We start from the raw sequence: 18,756 nt of genomic DNA, 5'->3' as shown, positions 1-18,756 counted from the left end.
GTCTTTGAGAAGTGACCCTCACCGATAAATTCTCTTTAAACAAAAAATAAAAAACTTATAAAATTTACTTGTATTTTTTTTAAAATATTGTAAATTTGGTTTTCTAAATTCTATTTAGAGAGATGTATCTTATAAACTTTGAAAGGCAGAAATTTTTTAAACGAGATCACAGCCGTTTCAAAAATACTTTGGGTCATCCCAACTTAATTTTTTATATATATTTTATAAAGGCCAAATTATCCCTACAAATTTTATTATATCCCAAATATACTCAACCAAAGTAAATAATAAAATATTTCAAAATGTATGATAAGATTTATTTTCATTATCTTTATAGCATTAGCATAATTTCTTTTATTGTAATTATGATATTAAAAAAATTATAATTCAACATCTTTTCTCCTATAAACAAAGAAAAATTGCAACCCCAAGTGGCCCATCCAAAGAACACGTAGAATACAGATCCATTGCCCAAAATTTCATGTTATAGATGTTGGCAAATAAATCTTTCAAATTCTAGCAAATCAAACGGTCACACTGAACCAAAGAAGTCAGAAAAACTATAAATCCTAGAAACACTGTTGACTGAGACTAATACATTATTGTATCTTTGTCCGAGAAAGGGTACTAAAGGAAGAGCACCATGGAAACTGATTCGGCCAAACTAAAAAAATAGTCTTAGGCAGCTTGCAAAACTGGGTTTGAGGCACTTTCTCCGGTTTTCTTCGATTTCGCAATGTATCTCCAACAGCGTTTGTGGACGCCACTTATTTTCTTGGGAGCATCAGCAGGTATGCCTGAAATTGAGTCCATATAGACAACTAGAAGTCGTAATTTTTCATTCCACAGGATTGAATAATGATTATTATTCATTAATTCACAAACAAAATGTTTCTTCGTAAAACTAATGCATGGTAACTTTAGTGACGGAATTTATATACAGGAGGAAACCATCTAGTTTACATATTTCATATTGGCTCTGAAACAAATCATGGAGTGACAAGTTTGGATGGATTCAACACCTGATAGACAGTTTTTCAAGTTTAGGCTTCACTCCTAGGCCTTTGCCCTAACCTTCGTACTCTAATAGAGAACTGATAGTAGAAGGGACAAGATGGAAAAAGGATATTATTGAGTCAACTTTGACATTGTATGTGTTATATTACACACTGCATTAAGAAGCATGAGTAAACAGCAATGTCAACATAAACGTTACGTTCTCAAATAATGCGGCAAGATTAGACATCCACATCTGGTAACACTCTTCCCACACAAGCTAAAGTGGATTTGGAATCTGGGTCCAAGACAGATGCTGCTGCTACCCCACAGGTTCTCGGGATAATGCTAATCTTCCCTCCATTAGGAAACTTCCTCGAGTACCATTTGTGAATCTGTTTAAGAACAATCGTATGTCCAATGAGAATCATAGGCTGGAGTTCTTTGCACCTGGAACAAATAGACTGAAGTTTACCTATCATGATATTGATTTGATTGAGAAGACCTATGGTTTCTGCCAGTTAGGTTATGTCATTAGTGAAAGACCACCAACAAGTGCTTTACTCGAGCTTGTTCGAAGATGGGGGAAAGATATTAAGTTCCAAACACATGAGAGTGGTTGGATTGTTTTACCTTTCCTCCCTCGAATGTCAGGGATTTGATACTTAGCGATGGACCATACTTGGTTTTTGGCTATCACTTGTTCTTTAAAGAGATGCCAAGATGCTTTCGGTTTAGGAAGGAAGATTTGAATTCAGTTCCGTCTTGGGTACAGATTCATGGATTACCCCCGGATTGTTGGAATCACTTCATTCTTAGCAACATCTCATCTTAAAATGGCACCTTGATTCATATGGACTTGCTCACTCATGGCCGCAAAAGAGTGAAATTTGCTCGAGTGTTGATAGAGATTAATGTAGCTACTACAAGAGTACATGAGATTCAAGTGGAGCTGCCCATTGGCACAGTGTATGTTAAGTTTGTTTACGAACAAGACATCAAATTTTGCGGAGATTGTCGTAAGGTGGGACATGATAGCACCTGCTGGCCCAACTCAACAAATGGCGATCATGTATCCACCAAGGAACAGATTACAATCAAAGAGTGTAGTTTGGAGACGGAATAGATCGAGTGGCAGATCGAGATTGGTTAGTACTCACAGACATGCACCTTCTCGACCTGATACTGTGAATTGGTTGGACATTAATGCAGGCTGTGGAAAAGAACAGCACACCAAATCGAATTCTGTTGATGCTACTGAGAATGTATCAAAGGATTGTGGGCAGCCAGAGATTTCAGTTGAAGATTTACAGAAACAGATTGATAAAGGGAAGAAGGTAATTGAGGCTTGGGGATGATGCCACAAAAAACCAGTGTTGATGAGGAGCTGTTTACTGACGTGCTGAATAAGAAAAATAAGAAAAGACTAAAGCGAAGAAAAAGAAAATAGAAGGGGGGAAGAGCAAAAAGACATAAAGCTATCCAAGTTCCTTGAGGACTTCGGTGATTCAAATTCATGTGACACTGAATATAGATTAGAGGGGCACTCGGATGATGGAGCAGACACATTGGCAATGAAGGAAAGGGGCGGCAACCCAAAATTGCCTCCGGGTGTCCATGAAGATTGCATGTTGGAACATTAGGGGCCTCCACAAGCCCCTAAAGCAACGGAGTGTCCAAGGAATTATGAGCACCAATAAGATTGATGTTTTTGGAATTCTTGAGTCTAAGTTTGATGAAAGAGCACTTCAACACATGACTTGGTCTTCTAATAACTGTCGTATTATTTTGATTTGGAATCAGATTACAGTTGGGCTAAATATTTTGAGTATGAATGAGCAGTCTATCCACGTTCGAGTGGAATGTTTAAGAAATAATGTCATCTTATGTGCATCATTTATATATGGACTTGACACTATCGTGCAAAGGCGAGTGTTTTGGGATGATTTGCAGTATTTTGGTGCGCAATGTAAGTTACCTTGGTTGCTCCTAGGGAATTTTAACAATGTTTTGTGACAAGATGAGAAAATGGGTCGGCTGCCAATCAAAAACTACGAGGTTCAGGACTTTGTGAATTGTGTCGCCTCGCTGGATTTGTTGGATTTACGGTTTTTGGGTTGTTACAAAACTTGGATAAGTCCAAGAGTTCGAAGTAAACTAGACTGTGCTCTTGTGAATCCCATATGGATGAATTCTAACCTCAATGGTGTAGCAGAATTTCTTGCTCCTGGTTGTACTTCAGACCATACTTTGATCATTGTATCCTACTATCCTTGTTGGATAACCGACTTATGAATAAGAAGCCGTTCAAATTCTTTAACATGTGGGCACTTAGTGAAGATTTTTTGGATTATAGCGGAGAAGAATTGGTAGTTTCATGGACATGGGACTTTGCAATATAGACTGAAGCAATTGTTCAAACGTATTAAACGACCACTCTCAGCCTTGAATCGCAAGCAGTTTAGCAGCAACTCTGTTCGAGCGGAGGCAACAAGAAAGCGAGTAGAATCTTTGCAATTGTCGATGTTATCTAATGGGATTATGGCTGATGGATATAAAGAGATCAGGAGGTCTACAGAACTGTTGTTAGAAGCTGAGAGATCGTTCATTGCACAAAAGACTAAGTGTAATTATCTGAAACAAGGGGATAGATGTTCTAACTTCTTCCATGACCTCATCAAGCGTAATACCAAGAGGAACTCTTTGATTGCTATTCGGAAACAAGATGGCACTACCACATTTGACTCGACTGATATCAATGATCAGTTTATTCAGTTCAATAAGGGACTCCTGGGATGCAAAGTTGATAGGGAGTGTGTACAAACTGACATCATTAGCGAGGGCCCACGCATTTCAGAATGCGACTGGCACCAACTTACAGATACTGTTACTATGGAGGAAGTTAATGGAACATTGTTTGACATTGATAATGATAAAGCTCCAGGTTCTGATGGATTTGGGTCCTTTTCTTTAAATCTGCTTGGAATATAGTAGGGTATGATCTTTTTGCAGCAGTTCAGGAATTCTTTGTTAGTGAGTGTATGTTAAAACAATGGAATCACTCCATTATTGCATTGATGCCTAGGTCTGTGGATGCATCCTCTGTTAATGATTTCAGAACAATCTCTTGTTGCACGGTCTTCTACAAAATCATTTCTAAAGTCTTGGTTGAGAGGTTGAGGAGGAGAGTTGTCAGAGTGTTAGTTGATGAGGCACAAGCAGCGTTCATTCAAGGTTGTTCCATTGTTGATAATATTCATCTAGCCCAAGAACTACTCCGGAAGTATCCTCGCAAACGTGGTTCCCCGCGGTGCACGTTGAAAGTGGATATTCCGAAAGCCTATGACACAGTGGACTGGGACTTCCTGCAAGATGTTTTTACATTGTTTAACTTTCCTGCCAAATTCATTTCTTGGATAATGGACTGTCTCCACGACATCTTACTCTATTGCTATCAGTGGCCAATAGCACGGATACTTTGTTGGTAAGCGAGGTCTTAGACAAGGTGACCTCCTGTCTCCATTTCAGTTTACTTTTTGTCCTGAGGTATTATCTCGATCATTGAAACGCATGTCTAGATCCACGTCATTTGGTTTCCACCCTAAGTGTCAAAATTTGCATATCACGCACATTGCATATGCAAATGACTTCTTGTCAGTGTTCTAAATGGCGGTCGAGGCGGTGCCGAGGCGGTGCTAGGCGGCCCTCGACCGCACCGCCTATGCATGAGGCAGGTGTCGAGGCGGGTTGAAGGGTGTCGAGGCGGGTCGAGGCGGCGGGTTGAGGGGTGTCGAGGGGTCGAGGCGGCGAACAGGCTGTCGAGGCGGCGAGCAGGCGGGCGAGGCAGTAGTCAACAATTTTAAAAACATAGTCAACAATTTTTAAAACTTAGTCAACAATTTTAAAAACCAAGTCAAAGTCAACTAATTTTAAATATTAAGACTATTTAAAGGTCTTATTTGGAGAATGGTAGTGGAGGCCTCTGGAGTGGATGAAGTGCTACATCCAAGGAGGAGTGCAAGGAACATCCCCATTAGAGAACTTAATGAATATTTAGAAACATCGGAGGAGGAGAATGAAGAAAATGTTGATTGAGTCCGATGATGAGAGGATCATGGATGTAGTAGAAGGTGCATATGTAGATGATTTGGAAGATTAGTTATGTTTAGTCTACTACTTGTTCTAATGATGGATAATTGATTGAAATTTTGAAAATTTAAAATTAGTTTTTTGGTAAAAAAAATATATTACTTCGTTAGCATAATAACATTAATATAATGATGAATCTTTATTAATTGCACATTATCTAGATGATATTATATTTTTTGCTTAAACATTATTTAATTGCACATTTTACATAAAAATGATAATATTGCATGATTATCTAGAAAAAATTACTTAAAAAAATCCAACCGCCTAGGCACCGCCTGGGCACCGCCGAGGCGGTAGGCGGTCACCGACCGCCCCCCGCCACCGCCTCCCGCCACTTACAACCTTGCTTCTTGTTATTCTCTCGTGGTGATGTGCAAAGTGTCTTTGGTTATGAAATGTTTGAATGATTTTGGGGATATGGCTGGCTTGCGAATGAACTTGTTAAAATCTAATATATACTTGGCCAGCGTGAATATGGATGCGCGACGACTTATACTTCGGATTACAGGTTGTTGTCAATGAGAGCTTCCATTCCGTTACTCGGGAATTCCGTTGGCTTCGAGAAGCTCAAATCGTCAGACTATAGTCTTCTGGTTGATGCAGTTGCAGCCAAGTTTAACTCATGGCCTCGACATTCATCATCACATGCTGGGAAACTTGAGTTGATCAGATCAGTGGTTCAAGGTGTGGATGGCTTTTTGGTTATCTATTCCCCATATCTCATCTAACATTTTGGATGTTATCTATGTTATGTGCAGGAAGTTTGTGTGGCCTAGCAAACGACTTCCTATAGCTTGGAGTTCATTATGTAGACCGATTGAGGACGGTGGATGGGGCTTGAAGAATCTACGTGCTTGGAACGGGCTTTGATTTGCAAGACACTTTGGAAAATACATTTGAAGAAGGATAGTCCATGGATCAAATGGGCTAATCACCTATACAACACTTCGGTGATGTGTGGCATTGGGGGTGGCATAAAAAGGAATCACACTAATTAAATAGATTATTGGTATTCGAGATGTGTTGATTCGTGAACTTGGCACGTTAGATGTGGCTATTTCATGCCTCAATTGTTGGTTCAGTGGCAAGGCGGGTCTTACGAACGCGTATGATTTCTTTGTGCACAAAGAGGGCAGGTGGCCATGGAAACCTCTAATATCAAAGTCGTTCATCCTCCTTAAACACCGGTTTGCGCTCTGGCTCTTTGCACACACACAATTTCTCACTCAGGATCGATTTGATTATGTTTTAGATAATTCTTGTGTGTTATGTAATGCTGCACCAGAGTCCAGTGCACATATTTATTTCAGGTGCAATGTTTCAAAGAGTGTATGGACGGTGTTCGAGACTGGTTGGGTATGAAGAAATGTATGGGATTGGTGACGGCAATTCTCAAAGCCTTCCGAGGTGTCTACCGTGGTGATTCTATGATTAACAAGATGAGGTACATGGCACTTGCAGCCACAATATATCATAATGCGAGGGCAATGTTTGACGATGAGAAGATAAATATTTTTAATCTTTCGTTGCATTCCGAGTGCGATAAATGTCATCGAGGATTTGTAGTAGGTAATGTTTAGCTAAGAAAGATCTATGGTTGATTCATTCTGGGGATGTCCAGTGTAGTTGTACTTGTACTATCTTTTTACCTCATTTAATGAAAGTAATTTCATTAAAAAAAAAACAAATCATGGTGCAACAAAAATATTTGATACTTTCCTTCCTAATGAATTAGTCTTTTTGGTCGGATATCTTTGTCCGGTTATGGCATAAAACATTATTTTAGTTTCAACAATATTAGTGCTTTTGGCAATTAAAGCTTACTCTATGAATATATTGTGTTTGTATCATTTACGTCTCCACTGCAAGTATTTTGATAAAACTGAACCGAGTAAGATATGGACAATTTTCATGGATTGATAACTGAGAAATCAATCCATATTTCTTTCAGTCAGTGTTCTAAAAAGCTGTAGGCAGGCGGCTACCTACCGTCTAGCCCAGACGCCACCTAGCGGTTTTATAAAATTAATTTTTATAATATTTATTGACTTTATATATCAATATCTTTAAATTATTTTTTATTTTATTTTCATTTTTGGTATTAAATATTTTTTTATATAGGTGGGGAGAACATGGCTAATAAAAAAATATGATGATTTTTTTATTTTATGATATTAAATCATTGTTTATATTAATTAAATATCATCATTGCGTTTTTCCTCTTCTTCGGATGCAAAATCATTCTCGTGAATTTTTCCCACTCTAGATAAAGATGAAGTTTGATGTGTTATGGCAAGCCAACAAATCACATGTTTTGTTGGACTTCGGTTTAGGACTTATAGAAATATTACCTTTCATTTTTTTAAATTTGATTTTTATTTTAAATTAAAAGACAAAAAAACATTAAAAATTAAAAAGAAAAAATGTATAAAATAAAAGCCCTAACCACTTAGGCCGCCTAGGCGGTCTTGGCTGGCCAACTAGCCCATTTCTAGCCGATTGGCCGCTGCCTACCGCCACCTAAGCCGATTTTTAGAACAGTGCTTCCGGTTCAGTACGTTGTGTACTGCATAATTTTCTGAACCTTTAAAATAACCTACATTTTATCTTATTTAGGCTTGAGCACCAAAGTTCATGTTTCCATTTATAACAACTAGATGGGAATTGAATACATAGGCATCTAAACATATCCACATACTTAACACATTTCCATTTCAGGTTTGATTACATCCATAAATCATCTAGGAATCCTTCTCTGCATACCATATTCGTGGTTTAACTCTCCAACATCGTTTGGTGTGACAGATAACTATTTTCCTAAATCCACTTACCCTATTTTGTGTAAATGAGGGGACTTATAGAAATAACTTAAACCAATTGAACCAAGATATCTATTATTGCAGAGGTTACTGTATGGCCTGCGCCGGCAGTTCAATGGCAAATATAACATTAAATGGGAGAGAATAAATCTATAATGAATCTAATATTCTTTTATCCTTTATCTATTTCCGTATGAAACCCCCAATTCATCATTTCATAGAAGAATTTCAGAAAATATCTTCCACCAAACTGTGCATCAATTGTCATCTCAGAGGCAAAGTGTCGAACATTAGCAACATTTAAGGATACTAAGTTACTTCATTATTTCAATTTTGGCCAAAACTAAAAACAGTGTGATCATATTTACAGGTTGGGGTAGCCATAATCCTCAATGCAAGCATTTTGTAGTGCAAGACCCCAATCTATGAGAGTTTAAACATTAGAATCCTGAAAGAAATTTTATGAGAAGAAAAACAAATAATCATCTACATTTTGGCACATTTTGCAGCTAACATAGTGCCTTTTACAGTTGTCAACAAAAAAAGATCGTTGCAGAAATATAAATGAATGGAAAATACTTTATTTTAGAGCCCTTAATCATGTAAACATAAAAAATGATGATTCTATGGCAAAAGCCAACAGATTATTAGGGATCAAAAAATGCAGAAAGGTAAAATGAAAGAAAAAACACTGGATAAGTGAGTAATTATACATCCATAAAACAACTGCAAAATGATATGCAATTTAATGAAATTTAGAAACACTATTTGGGAAAAGACAGGGTGAACTTGGTGACAAAAAAAGCCAAAAAAAAATGGGGAGGTGAAAATACATTTTAGACATTGAAAAAACTTTGGTTGTGGTGAAACTTGAAAAGTAAGAGGATCTCAATGTAACGAAACACAGGAAGATCAATTTGTTTGATTAATATTAGAAAGGGGACATGGGAGAAAATATCACACTACTCCAAATCAAAACTATTTATTCTTCCAATCAGTGATACCGATGCGAGGCTAAAAAAGAACTTAAAACCTCAATTGCATTATCCACATATGAGTCACATCCAGCAATAATCGGATCACTAAAAAAGAGTCTGTTAAATAGAATCACAGACCATTTCTCATTTCAATGTTGGCTGATTGCATCATGCCATCACATTCACAAGTCAATTCACAAATACCGTATGAAATTATTAGGGTAAGTAGAGATAACATGGCTGTAAAATGAAACAGGTTTGATGTGAATTTTTTATAATGTTTAAACCATGTCTCCATTTTTCACAGGTTCATCAAATTGTAGCAATGGTGATAGCATCTGATAACACTCACTTGCACCTAATGGAACTTTTACCAGTTAACAAACAGATACATAATCAGAATAACAAATACACAAAACCAACTAATTTGACATGTTTTCTTCTATTGACCATCGTAGACGCATCAAATATTTAAAACCTTAGTACAACAACACACTTTTCATAGCTTATGGCTGACAGAATCTGGTAAATGGACTTAGTGATAAAATAACTCATCCCAGTAACGAGATCCAATAAGAAATTAAGATATTGAGTTCAATCACGAGACAAGAAATGAACACTGATTTCATGCATTCCAGAATTTATGAGCAACCATAAAGCTCCACCTTTCTAGTTTCTACATTACATATAAACTCGATTCTGTTCCTTTGGACTTGGATGCTAGTTAATAAATGAATAAGTAAAATAAATATAAGAGCATATTCTTAACAGTCGACATATCCAAATAATAATATTAATAATAACAGCGAAGATAGGGGGAAAAGGGGTCACCATCTTTGTGAGCGATCCCCCAAGCTTTTCCATGCCGTCCGTCCTGTGAAACACCCAAAATCATTAAACAACCTTTAATACAAAAATAATCCAAAATGCACCACACAAAAGCCCAAATCCAGACAAATTTGGGACTTTATGAAAATACTTGCATTTGAAATTTGACTAACAACAAACGAAAGGAAGAATCTTCACTTTGTAAAGATTGATTTTTGTGATCTCGTAAGAGACGCTCGTCCAATGTGTCTTGGCCATGTGATAGCCAACACCCCAGTTGGGCAAGAACTGAGCCACCTCGAAGAAGTTTTTCTTCTTCCTGCGCTTCGGTTTCTTGGAAGCGGAGCCAGCAGATTCCGCCGCGGCGTTTCCTGCCGGGGTGGCGATGCTCCAATTTCTGAGGAAGGTAAACGAGAATTTGCAAAGGGCCGACGCCTTCTCTAGTGCTGAGGACCCTCTGAGAGCAATCGCCATTTCAGTCTACTCCAAATGTTCAGCTCTAGTTGTTTTCTCTCGTTTTGTGTTTTTTCCAGCCCCATTTTTGTTTATAAGATTTTTAGGTTAAAACTTTTTCGTTGTTGGATAATTGAACTTAAAGCAATGTTTTAAAAAGGGCACAAACTTGTGTAGACGGTCTCACGGGTACGTCGTATTTATGAAACAGATCTCTTATTTGAATTATTTATGAAAAATATTATTTTTTATGCTAGGAGTATTACTTTTTATTGTGAATATGTGTAGGATTGACTCGTCTCACATATTAAAATCCGTGAAACGATCTCACGTAGACTCACTCTCTAAAAAGCACCTTTAAACTTCATTTAAGCGTATTTAAATTAATGTAAACTAACTAATAATGTAAATTAATTAATATATTGTGTTGAACATAAATGATATTCGATTAAATTGGTTTATCAATAACAACTATAAGAATATAAATTTATAATTATATAATTGAAAATTTAATTTTTATATCAACTTTACTAGATTTGTCTTTTACATTTTTCTATATAACCATAAATAGTGAAGGATCGATCCATTATGGTAAAACGAAATCAGTTTGGTTTCCCTGTGTACGCTAAAATGGCGACTCAACATAAATAGAGATCCATATGAGGGCCAAATATTAATTGATATTAAAGAAATACTAATTAAAGCTCCTCCAAATTCAACAATATATGTAAAATTGTCTAGAAATTTGGTAGTTGAGGTTACAACCACTAATATTGATACTCGGATACGATATCAACATCATTCTTCGTATTCAGCTTCTTCATCCTCATACCCATCTTCATCAGCTGTTGCATCCTGATATTGTTGATACTCGGATACGAGATCGTTCATGTTGCTCTCTGCCTCGGTGAACTCCATTTCATCCATCCCCTCCCCTGTGTACCAATGCAAGAAAGCTTTCCTCCTGAACATGGCAGTGAACTGCTCACTAACTCTCCGGAACATTTCTTGAATAGATGTCGAGTTCCCGATGAATGTCGAGGCCATCTTAAGCCCGGTTGGAGGGATGTCACAAACTGTTGACTTCACATTGTTTGGGATCCACTCGACAAAGTAGGATGAGTTCTTGTTCTGCACATTCAGCATCTGCTCGTCTACTTCTTTTGTGCTCATCTTTCCACGGAACATAGCCGAAGCAGTCAAATATCGGCCATGACGGGGATCTGCCGCACACATCATGTTTTTGGAGTCCCACATTTGTTGAGTTAGTTCAGGGACGGTGAGAGCCCGGTATTGTTGAGAGCCACGGGAGGTGAGTGGAGCAAATCCCACCATGAAGAAGTGCAGACGTGGGAATGGGATGAGATTGACAGCAAGTTTACGCAGGTCAGAGTTGAGCTGACCAGGGAACCTGAGGCAACAGGTGACTCCGGACATAGTTGCGGATATCAAGTGGTTCAAATCACCAACTGTTGTGACACAAAAAAAAGAGCACAAAATGATTACAATGATATAACTTTATCACATACATTGAAATCTTTTAACTCGTCAATTTGTGATGAAACAAATGACAGGAGCCTTGGCAAATCAATTGATATATGTGTTCATCACAAAAAGCATACTCCCAATCAATTGACCGATATTCACCTTTCAAATTACATGAGAAATATCTATCAATCATTCAATCGATATAGGAGACTTACAGCTAGGAGTAGACAGTTTAAGAGTTCTGAAGCAAATGTCGTAAAGGGCTTCATTATCAAGAACCATGCACTCATCTGCATTCTCGACTAGCTGATGAACCGATAACGTGGCGTTGTAAGGTTCGACAACAGTATCCGATACCTTGGGAGATGGGAACACGGAAAAGGTGAGCATCATCCTATCCGGATACTCCTCCCTTATCTTTGAAATCAAAAGGGTGCCCATTCCAGAACCTGTGCCTCCACCCAATGAATGGCAGACCTGGAACCCTGCATTCAAAACACCACAGACAAGAGAATCAAATAATTGCTAGTTTTTTCCCTTTTTCAAACATTTGCAATTTAAACTACGGAAATGGGAGTACAAAAACAAGCAAGATATTAGTGCATTGCATAAAAAAATGCATTCATGAAATATTATCGATGAAGAAAGATTGATGAATAAAAGATAATTGTTGGAGCACGCACAGAGGCATTTATTCATAACAATCAAAAGGATATATGACGCCAAAATCAATAAAAGAAACGGAAAAATATCCTAGATCTGAAACGTTGATAACACGAACATCACAAAAACATATACACGAAATAGGGGAAAAACTGATAAGGCATAATCGCAAATACCTTGCAAGCAATCGCAATTCTCCGCTTCTTTCCTGACAACATCAAGAACCGAATCAATCAACTCGGCACCCTCGGTATAATGCCCTTTAGCCCAGTTGTTCCCAGCCCCAGATTGCCCGAACACGAAATTATCTGGCCTGAAGATCTGGCCATACGTGCCCGACCGAATGCTATCCATGGTCCCCGGCTCCAGATCCATGAGCACGGCACGAGGGACAAACCTGCCGCAACTGGCCTCATTGTAGTACACGTTGACCCTCTCTATCTGTAGATCTGAATCTCCCTTGTAATGTCCCGTCGAATCGATGCCATGCTCGGCGCAAACAACTTCCCAAAACTTGGCCCCAATCTGGTTGCCGCACTGACCACCCTGGATGTGAAGGATCTCACGCATTTTCACAGCAGAATGGGAGCAGAAAAACAGAGAGGCGAAGAGGGATTGGAGGGGAACAGAGAGGAAAATTGGAAGATGTGGGAGAGAGATCTGAATACGTATTTGTGGTTTGTATGAACGTATATGTAGAGCGAGAGAGGGGGGAGGAACCAACGGCTATTGTTTGAAGTTTGAATTTTGAAATTTGAATGATGGGAATGCGATTGGCGGAGTCCGAGGTTCATTGCTAACAGCTAGATTTGACAGACTGTCAATTAATTTAAGATTTAGTAATAAAATCAGTGGTGGAATTTTGTTTTAAAATATAGTCTTATTGGTGGAAATAATTTAATAATATTTTTATTGATTTTAAATATGTTTCTAAATGATGAACCTGGTTAATCGAATGCAGAAACTTTTTTTAATTAAAATAAATTTATAAAAGTTTTTTTTCGGAATAATTGGAAGTAAATTATTCATAACCCTATAATTTTTAATTAATAAATAAATTTTAATTTTTTAAATTCATTTTACAATATATTTTTAAAAAAAACTGATAAAATAATCAGAAGCGGATATTATGTGTATTTTTAGCATCTTATAATTATCATAAGCTATCAACTCAAAAAGATTGATTTGATATATCAAATTTGACAATAAAATTTATTCCACTATTGCAAAATATTTGTCATGTAATTTTAAATGTAGATGATATAAACAACTTCTCCCAACTTTTTCTCTATACCTATATATTTCTTTTCTATTTTTTATTATAAATTTTCTAAAAATTATTTATTTATCTTAATATTTACATTATTTGAACAGGTGGAATCACGGTACAACAATAAACCGATGCTTGTTTGAAAAAATAAGACAGTGAACCGATGCTAAATGATTTTTTGGGCTCCTACCAAAATCGCAATTGATGTATCATGCGTTAATAACATAATATCTTTTCCAAAATTTGTGACTTAAGTTCACAATAAACTTGATTTACTCATAATATCACGAGTTAGTCTATGTTATATCATGAGTGTTACTCTCTTTATTTTAATATAATTAGATCACGAGGGTCTCTTACATTTTTATGGAAGTTGACATATATGTTGATGGATCGGTTTTGACACCTGCGATGGTGCTTCAAACACAATATTCTCAATGAGCTGTAATAATTCGTGTTTTAAGAATGTAAACACCGATTAATTAAATCGAGTTTGGTTTTAAACCAAGCGGAAAATACTTGAATTAATAATTCGTTAAGAAAGTTGATCAGTTTAAAAGTCTTTTAACTTTTGTAAATTGATTAACTAATATAAGAGGGATCAATTCTTGCATATATCAGTTCAGTTATAGTGAGAACTGAACTGATAACAGATTGAACTAATCAAAACAGTTTTAAAACAATAGTTAAACAGTTAAATACACAAGATATGTTTATGGATATTCGGAGACTTCAACTGCTACTACATCACGCCTTCTACCATCTCAGGTAGGTTTCACTAGAAAAAATTGATTTATGCAATGCCTTGTACAAACCTACTCAGCTTAGGACTTACCCTACTGCCTAACTGAACTCCAAGGCTAGACTGAAGGCAACATCTTACAGCCAACATTATTTAACGCCTATGTGTTAAAGACTACAAATACATTGTTTAACGTCTTTGTGTGAAGACTCGCTCAGCAACTCAATAAGCTCAACTCTCTGTTTTTATGTGAGTAATGGTGTGTACGTGTGTGAGAACTGATCTTTTGATACAATAAGAAAGTGTTCTCACAAACTGGGGGAGTTATGCTTCTAATCTAAGCTGATGACACTTTGAAGTGTTCTCTCAAATCTGGGCTGATTGCTTTTTGTAAACTGATATACATTGAGCATGCCCTTCTCTCTTGATTTTCACACTTGATTATTTTTCACACACTTGTATATTGATGATCTTGGTCTTGTATTTATAAAAACAATGACACCGTACACCAAAACTCATCAAATATGTTCGTTGCAATTTGAATCTGTTCCCTGAAATATGTATGTATTTTCCGACAGCAATTCTGGAACATTTTGGCTTTAAGCATTGCTGCAACGTTCATTATTATCCTTTGACTGGACAAAAGCTTTTCCTCAATGCGCACAGCTGGATTCCATTTGAATAAGCTTGTCGTGTTCTGTAAACTGATTCATTCCTAACTGATGTTCTGAAGTGGTCAGTTGAACCGATCTTGCACTAAAAAAAAGGCCTTCGACAATGGTTTTTTACCATTTTTGTAGGTCTTTTAAAACCGTTGTTAAAGCCCATGTGGTTAAATGGTGCACTCAAAGACAACGGTTTTTATCCGTCGTTGTAGATACAATTTGCGACGATTTTTCAAAAGAAAACCGTCGCAAATAAAATTAGCGATGGATTATGCTAATTAGCGACGGATTATGCAAAATCGTCGTTAAATAGCTGACGGTTGGTTCATGATTTTCGTCGCTAATATTTTTAGTAAAATAAAAAATTACTTTTAATAATTTAATAAATCTAAAAAACTTATTGAATAAGCTAACAATATTCATGATCTTAACTAACACTTAAAAATTTACCAAAAATTAACGCGAAAAAATTTACCGTAAATCGAAACTAAAATCGTGTAAAAAGAAAAAGGGGAAATTGCATGTACTACCCCCGTGATATCTCGAGTTGGCGTAAATCTCCTCGTGAAAAATTTATCATCTTAAAACTCCCTATGTTTTTAAATGGCCAGCTCACGCATGCCTACCATGCTTTTAGTCAAACAAAATTTTTTATTGTCCAAAATATCCCTGCTTAAATAATAAGCTAAATTATTTCATTTTCATTCTTGATGGGTTGGAATCCGATGAAGCTTTTGCCATAACCTTCTCGAAACCAAGCGTTGGAGCTGGGCGATGATATTGTCAACGAAGTGCTCTTTATGACCTGTGTTGGGTGGTTTTTCATCGATTATCTCAGTAAGTTATTGTTTTTCTGATAAAATGTGTGCTTAAATTTAACTTTTTTCCCTCGGATGAAATGGGAATTCTCTTTGCGACTTGTGTATGGTAGATCTCCTTTGTAAGTTAATGTTTTTTCTTTACAGTATATAGACATCATGGAACCGACAGTTATGATTGAGTTGTGGCATGGTGGGAAATTTGATGAGCAACACAAAAACTTCTACAGAGGTGGTAAGAAATTTGTGACTCCAGATGTTGATCTTGATAGGTTTTACCTCGATGACTTGTTTGATATGTTAAAAGCGGCTGGAGGACAACAAATGAATGTGCATTTTTTCTTTCAATTGTCGAAAAATGCATTTACCACTGAAATGGTGAAGATTGTTGGTGATGCAGAGATTCGTACGATGTGTAATTGCTTTAGGAATATTAGTGTTATAACATTGTGGTCAGTTGAGAATAATTTCACCCCACTGAAAGATGCAGTTATTGGTGTTGGATGTAATCTTAGTGATGATACAGAGGCTGGACCACAAGTAATGAATGAAACTGATGATAATGAAGGGGGGACAAGTGAGTCATTTGGGAGTGACTCGATAGATGATAATGATATTGGACTTGATGATGTTTCAATTGGAGATGATGAAGACTCATTAGATGGTAGCTTTCATGAATCTGATGAGGATGTTTATTCAGACTCTTCTACAGAGAATGATGCAGGAGATGATACAAGAAGAAGCCAACCGAAGCCACATAATGAAAAGGCCACATAGTGTTGGTATAGCGACATTGAGTTAGAGGATGAACTTATTAGTTTGGCAAGTTCTGATGATGATTATTCTTGTCCAAAACATCATGTATTCTCTGAGAGAATGAACATGAAAACGTTTGAACTGGTAGTGGGTATGAAATTCAAAGATGTGCATGAATTTAGAAGTGTTCTTGTTGATTGGACTGTTAGATCTGGGGTGGAGCTAGTATTTCAAAAGAATGAGAAAAGAAGGGTTACTGCAGTTTGCAAGGCTGGATGTGAATGGAGATTGCATGCCAGTTTGGTAATGGGAGGGCCAACATTTCAGATAAAAACCCTTACTGGAAAACATACATATGTTAGGGCCAGTAGCAACAAGTTGGCAACGTATAAATATTTGTCTAAAAGGATTGAAATGGTTGTGTGCGAGAATCCTACAATTCCAGTGGAGAAGATTATAAGACTTATCAGAAGAAAATGTAATGTAGATGTGAGCAAATATAAAGCATACAGGGCCAAGAAAGCTGCTCTAGAAAAAACTAAAGGAAAGTTGACATTTGCAACCTATTTATGTCAATGGTATTTATTTGCATTTCATGTTGCATTCATGCTTTAAAATACTAAAAAAAGATGCAAAATACTAAAATAACAAAGATATAAATAGAAAGACTTAATATTATATTTCAGATTACATTAGAGTTGATTGAACAAAGTTGTATAAATCAACAATACATAGTCACTGCAGATTGCATTTACCCCAAATTACAAGCAAAGCACAATAACCCCAAATTACAGCAACCTAACACAAGGAACCTTACTACTAAATAACTAGCATCCATTACACAAACTCATCAAAACTTGCATCTGCATTAAGTGTTGGATCGGACTTTAAAAATCTTAAATTGCAGTATCACTTCTTCATTGCCGTTGTCGGGTGAGCTCTCGGTTGCTGGCCTTGGCGTTGAGGTCGATGCATTCCCAGCGTCCATCTAAGACTTCACTTCGGAGGAACCTCCAACATCAACGCCTTCTACAATTTCAGGCAAACACCAGCGGAAATAGCCACATTTTTTAAAATAACAACAATAATACAGACGTTCTTTCGATGGTTTGGTTTCGGTTTGAACAACTCTAATCTCTGCCCTAACATTGCACTTGCATAGTGGAGTTTGGGGATATCTTACATCAACATTTGGATTCATAATTTTGGATGAATCTAGGGTTTTTAAAAGGGGAATATGCAGAAGTCGCGAAATGAAGAAGAAGAAGAGGTCTTCTATTTCTATACCGAACGAGGGCATTTTAGACAAAAAAACTCATAAAACAATGACAATTCGCAGCTTTATGCGCGTGTTGTATAAACCATACTGGCCAGGGGGCGTGAGCTGGCCATTTAAAAACACAGGGATTTTTAAGATGATAAATTTTTCACGAGGGGATTTACGCCAACTCGGGATATCACGGGGGTAGTATATGCAATTTCCCCAAAGAAAAATTTTAAGTGTTGTGAAGTGGTAAAATCGTGTAAGAGAGAAAAATTTTAAGTGTTGTGAAGTGGTGTGTGTTGAAATGGGCCGAATGTGCGGATTTGCGACGGTTTGTGGTTAAACTGTCGCTACTAGCGACGGTTTAACCACAAATCGTCGCATTTTTAAAATATGCGACGGTTTTGCCTACCGTCGCTAAAATTAGCGACGGTTTCAGAAGCACCATCGCTAATTTAAAACATGCGACGGTTAAATAAAACCGTCGCTATATATAGCGACAAATTATATGTCGTCGCTATTTTTAAATTAGCGACGGTTTTGCGGAAACAAGCAAAACCGTCGCTAAAATTATCGACGGTTTTTCTCGCTAAATACGTTGTTCCAAAAACACGTTAATAGAGAACCGTTGTCTTTGACCCTAAAAAACGCTCAAAGACAACAGTTTTATAGAACCGTTGTCATTGACCCTAAAAACCGTTGTCTTTGACCCCTAAAAGACAACGATTTTTATAAAACCGTTGTCTTTTGGTTAGAGGTGTTCTAGAAATGTATGCGATCAAGTAAATAGTTCTACGAACGAATGGATCCTATCGACTTGGAAAATGGAAAGATTTGTAGAAATTTTGAAAAACGCACCTACGAC

The 18,756-nt window shown here is 36.9% G+C and overlaps 2 protein-coding genes and 1 long non-coding RNA gene across 4 annotated transcripts; 1 reads left to right on the top strand and 2 right to left on the bottom strand.

Moving 5' to 3' along the window:
• Nucleotides 1-491: 491 nt before the first annotated feature.
• Nucleotides 492-10,331, bottom strand: LOC140834018 (uncharacterized). 2 transcript variants are annotated; one of them, XM_073198591.1, is made up of 3 exons: nt 9,971-10,329; nt 9,776-9,818; nt 492-797 (listed from the first exon to the last, which is right to left on the bottom strand). In XM_073198591.1, the coding sequence occupies exons 1-3, from the start codon at nt 10,244-10,246 to the stop codon at nt 679-681; spliced, it is 438 nt and encodes a 145-aa protein (XP_073054692.1). In that variant the 5' UTR covers nt 10,247-10,329; the 3' UTR covers nt 492-678. The 2 variants fall into 2 exon arrangements, with proteins under 2 accessions (XP_073054692.1, XP_073054693.1); XM_073198592.1 differs by lacking the exon at nt 492-797 and adding an exon at nt 3,326-8,415 and having other exon boundaries at nt 9,971-10,331.
• On the top strand, nt 700-2,420 carry LOC140834019 (uncharacterized). Its single transcript, XR_012118634.1, has 2 exons — nt 700-830; nt 959-2,420. It is a non-coding gene; the product is annotated as an uncharacterized lncRNA (long non-coding RNA).
• Nucleotides 10,332-10,971: 640 nt separating the features above from the next.
• Nucleotides 10,972-13,096, bottom strand: LOC140834017 (tubulin beta-2 chain-like). Its single transcript, XM_073198590.1, has 3 exons — nt 12,553-13,096; nt 11,929-12,198; nt 10,972-11,694 (listed from the first exon to the last, which is right to left on the bottom strand). The coding sequence occupies exons 1-3, from the start codon at nt 12,944-12,946 to the stop codon at nt 11,024-11,026; spliced, it is 1,335 nt and encodes a 444-aa protein (XP_073054691.1). The 5' UTR covers nt 12,947-13,096; the 3' UTR covers nt 10,972-11,023.
• Between the last annotated feature and the right edge of the window lie 5,660 nt (nt 13,097-18,756).

The sequence above is a fragment of the Primulina eburnea genome, chromosome 6 (genome assembly GCF_022965805.1).
Source record: "Primulina eburnea isolate SZY01 chromosome 6, ASM2296580v1, whole genome shotgun sequence".
In the NCBI taxonomy this organism is placed as follows: domain Eukaryota; kingdom Viridiplantae; phylum Streptophyta; class Magnoliopsida; order Lamiales; family Gesneriaceae; genus Primulina; species Primulina eburnea.
The sequence above is the reverse complement of the archived record's forward strand: the minus strand, read 5'-3'. Positions and strand labels throughout refer to the sequence as shown.

Coding starts and splice junctions, on each gene's coding strand:
- LOC140834018 (XM_073198591.1), bottom strand. CDS start 10,246: ATGGCGATTGCTCTCAGAGGGTCCTCAGCACTAGAGAAGGCGTCGGCC. Junction 9,819..9,970: donor CAAAAATCAATCTTTACAAA/GTGAAGATTCTT, acceptor GGTGTTTCACAG/GACGGACGGCATGGAAAAGC. Junction 798..9,775: donor GGGGATCGCTCACAAAGATG/GTGACCCCTTTT, acceptor ACTCAATTTCAG/GCATACCTGCTGATGCTCCC.
- LOC140834017 (XM_073198590.1), bottom strand. CDS start 12,946: ATGCGTGAGATCCTTCACATCCAGGGTGGTCAGTGCGGCAACCAGATT. Junction 12,199..12,552: donor GAATTGCGATTGCTTGCAAG/GTATTTGCGATT, acceptor TTTTGAATGCAG/GGTTCCAGGTCTGCCATTCA. Junction 11,695..11,928: donor TAAACTGTCTACTCCTAGCT/GTAAGTCTCCTA, acceptor GTGTCACAACAG/TTGGTGATTTGAACCACTTG.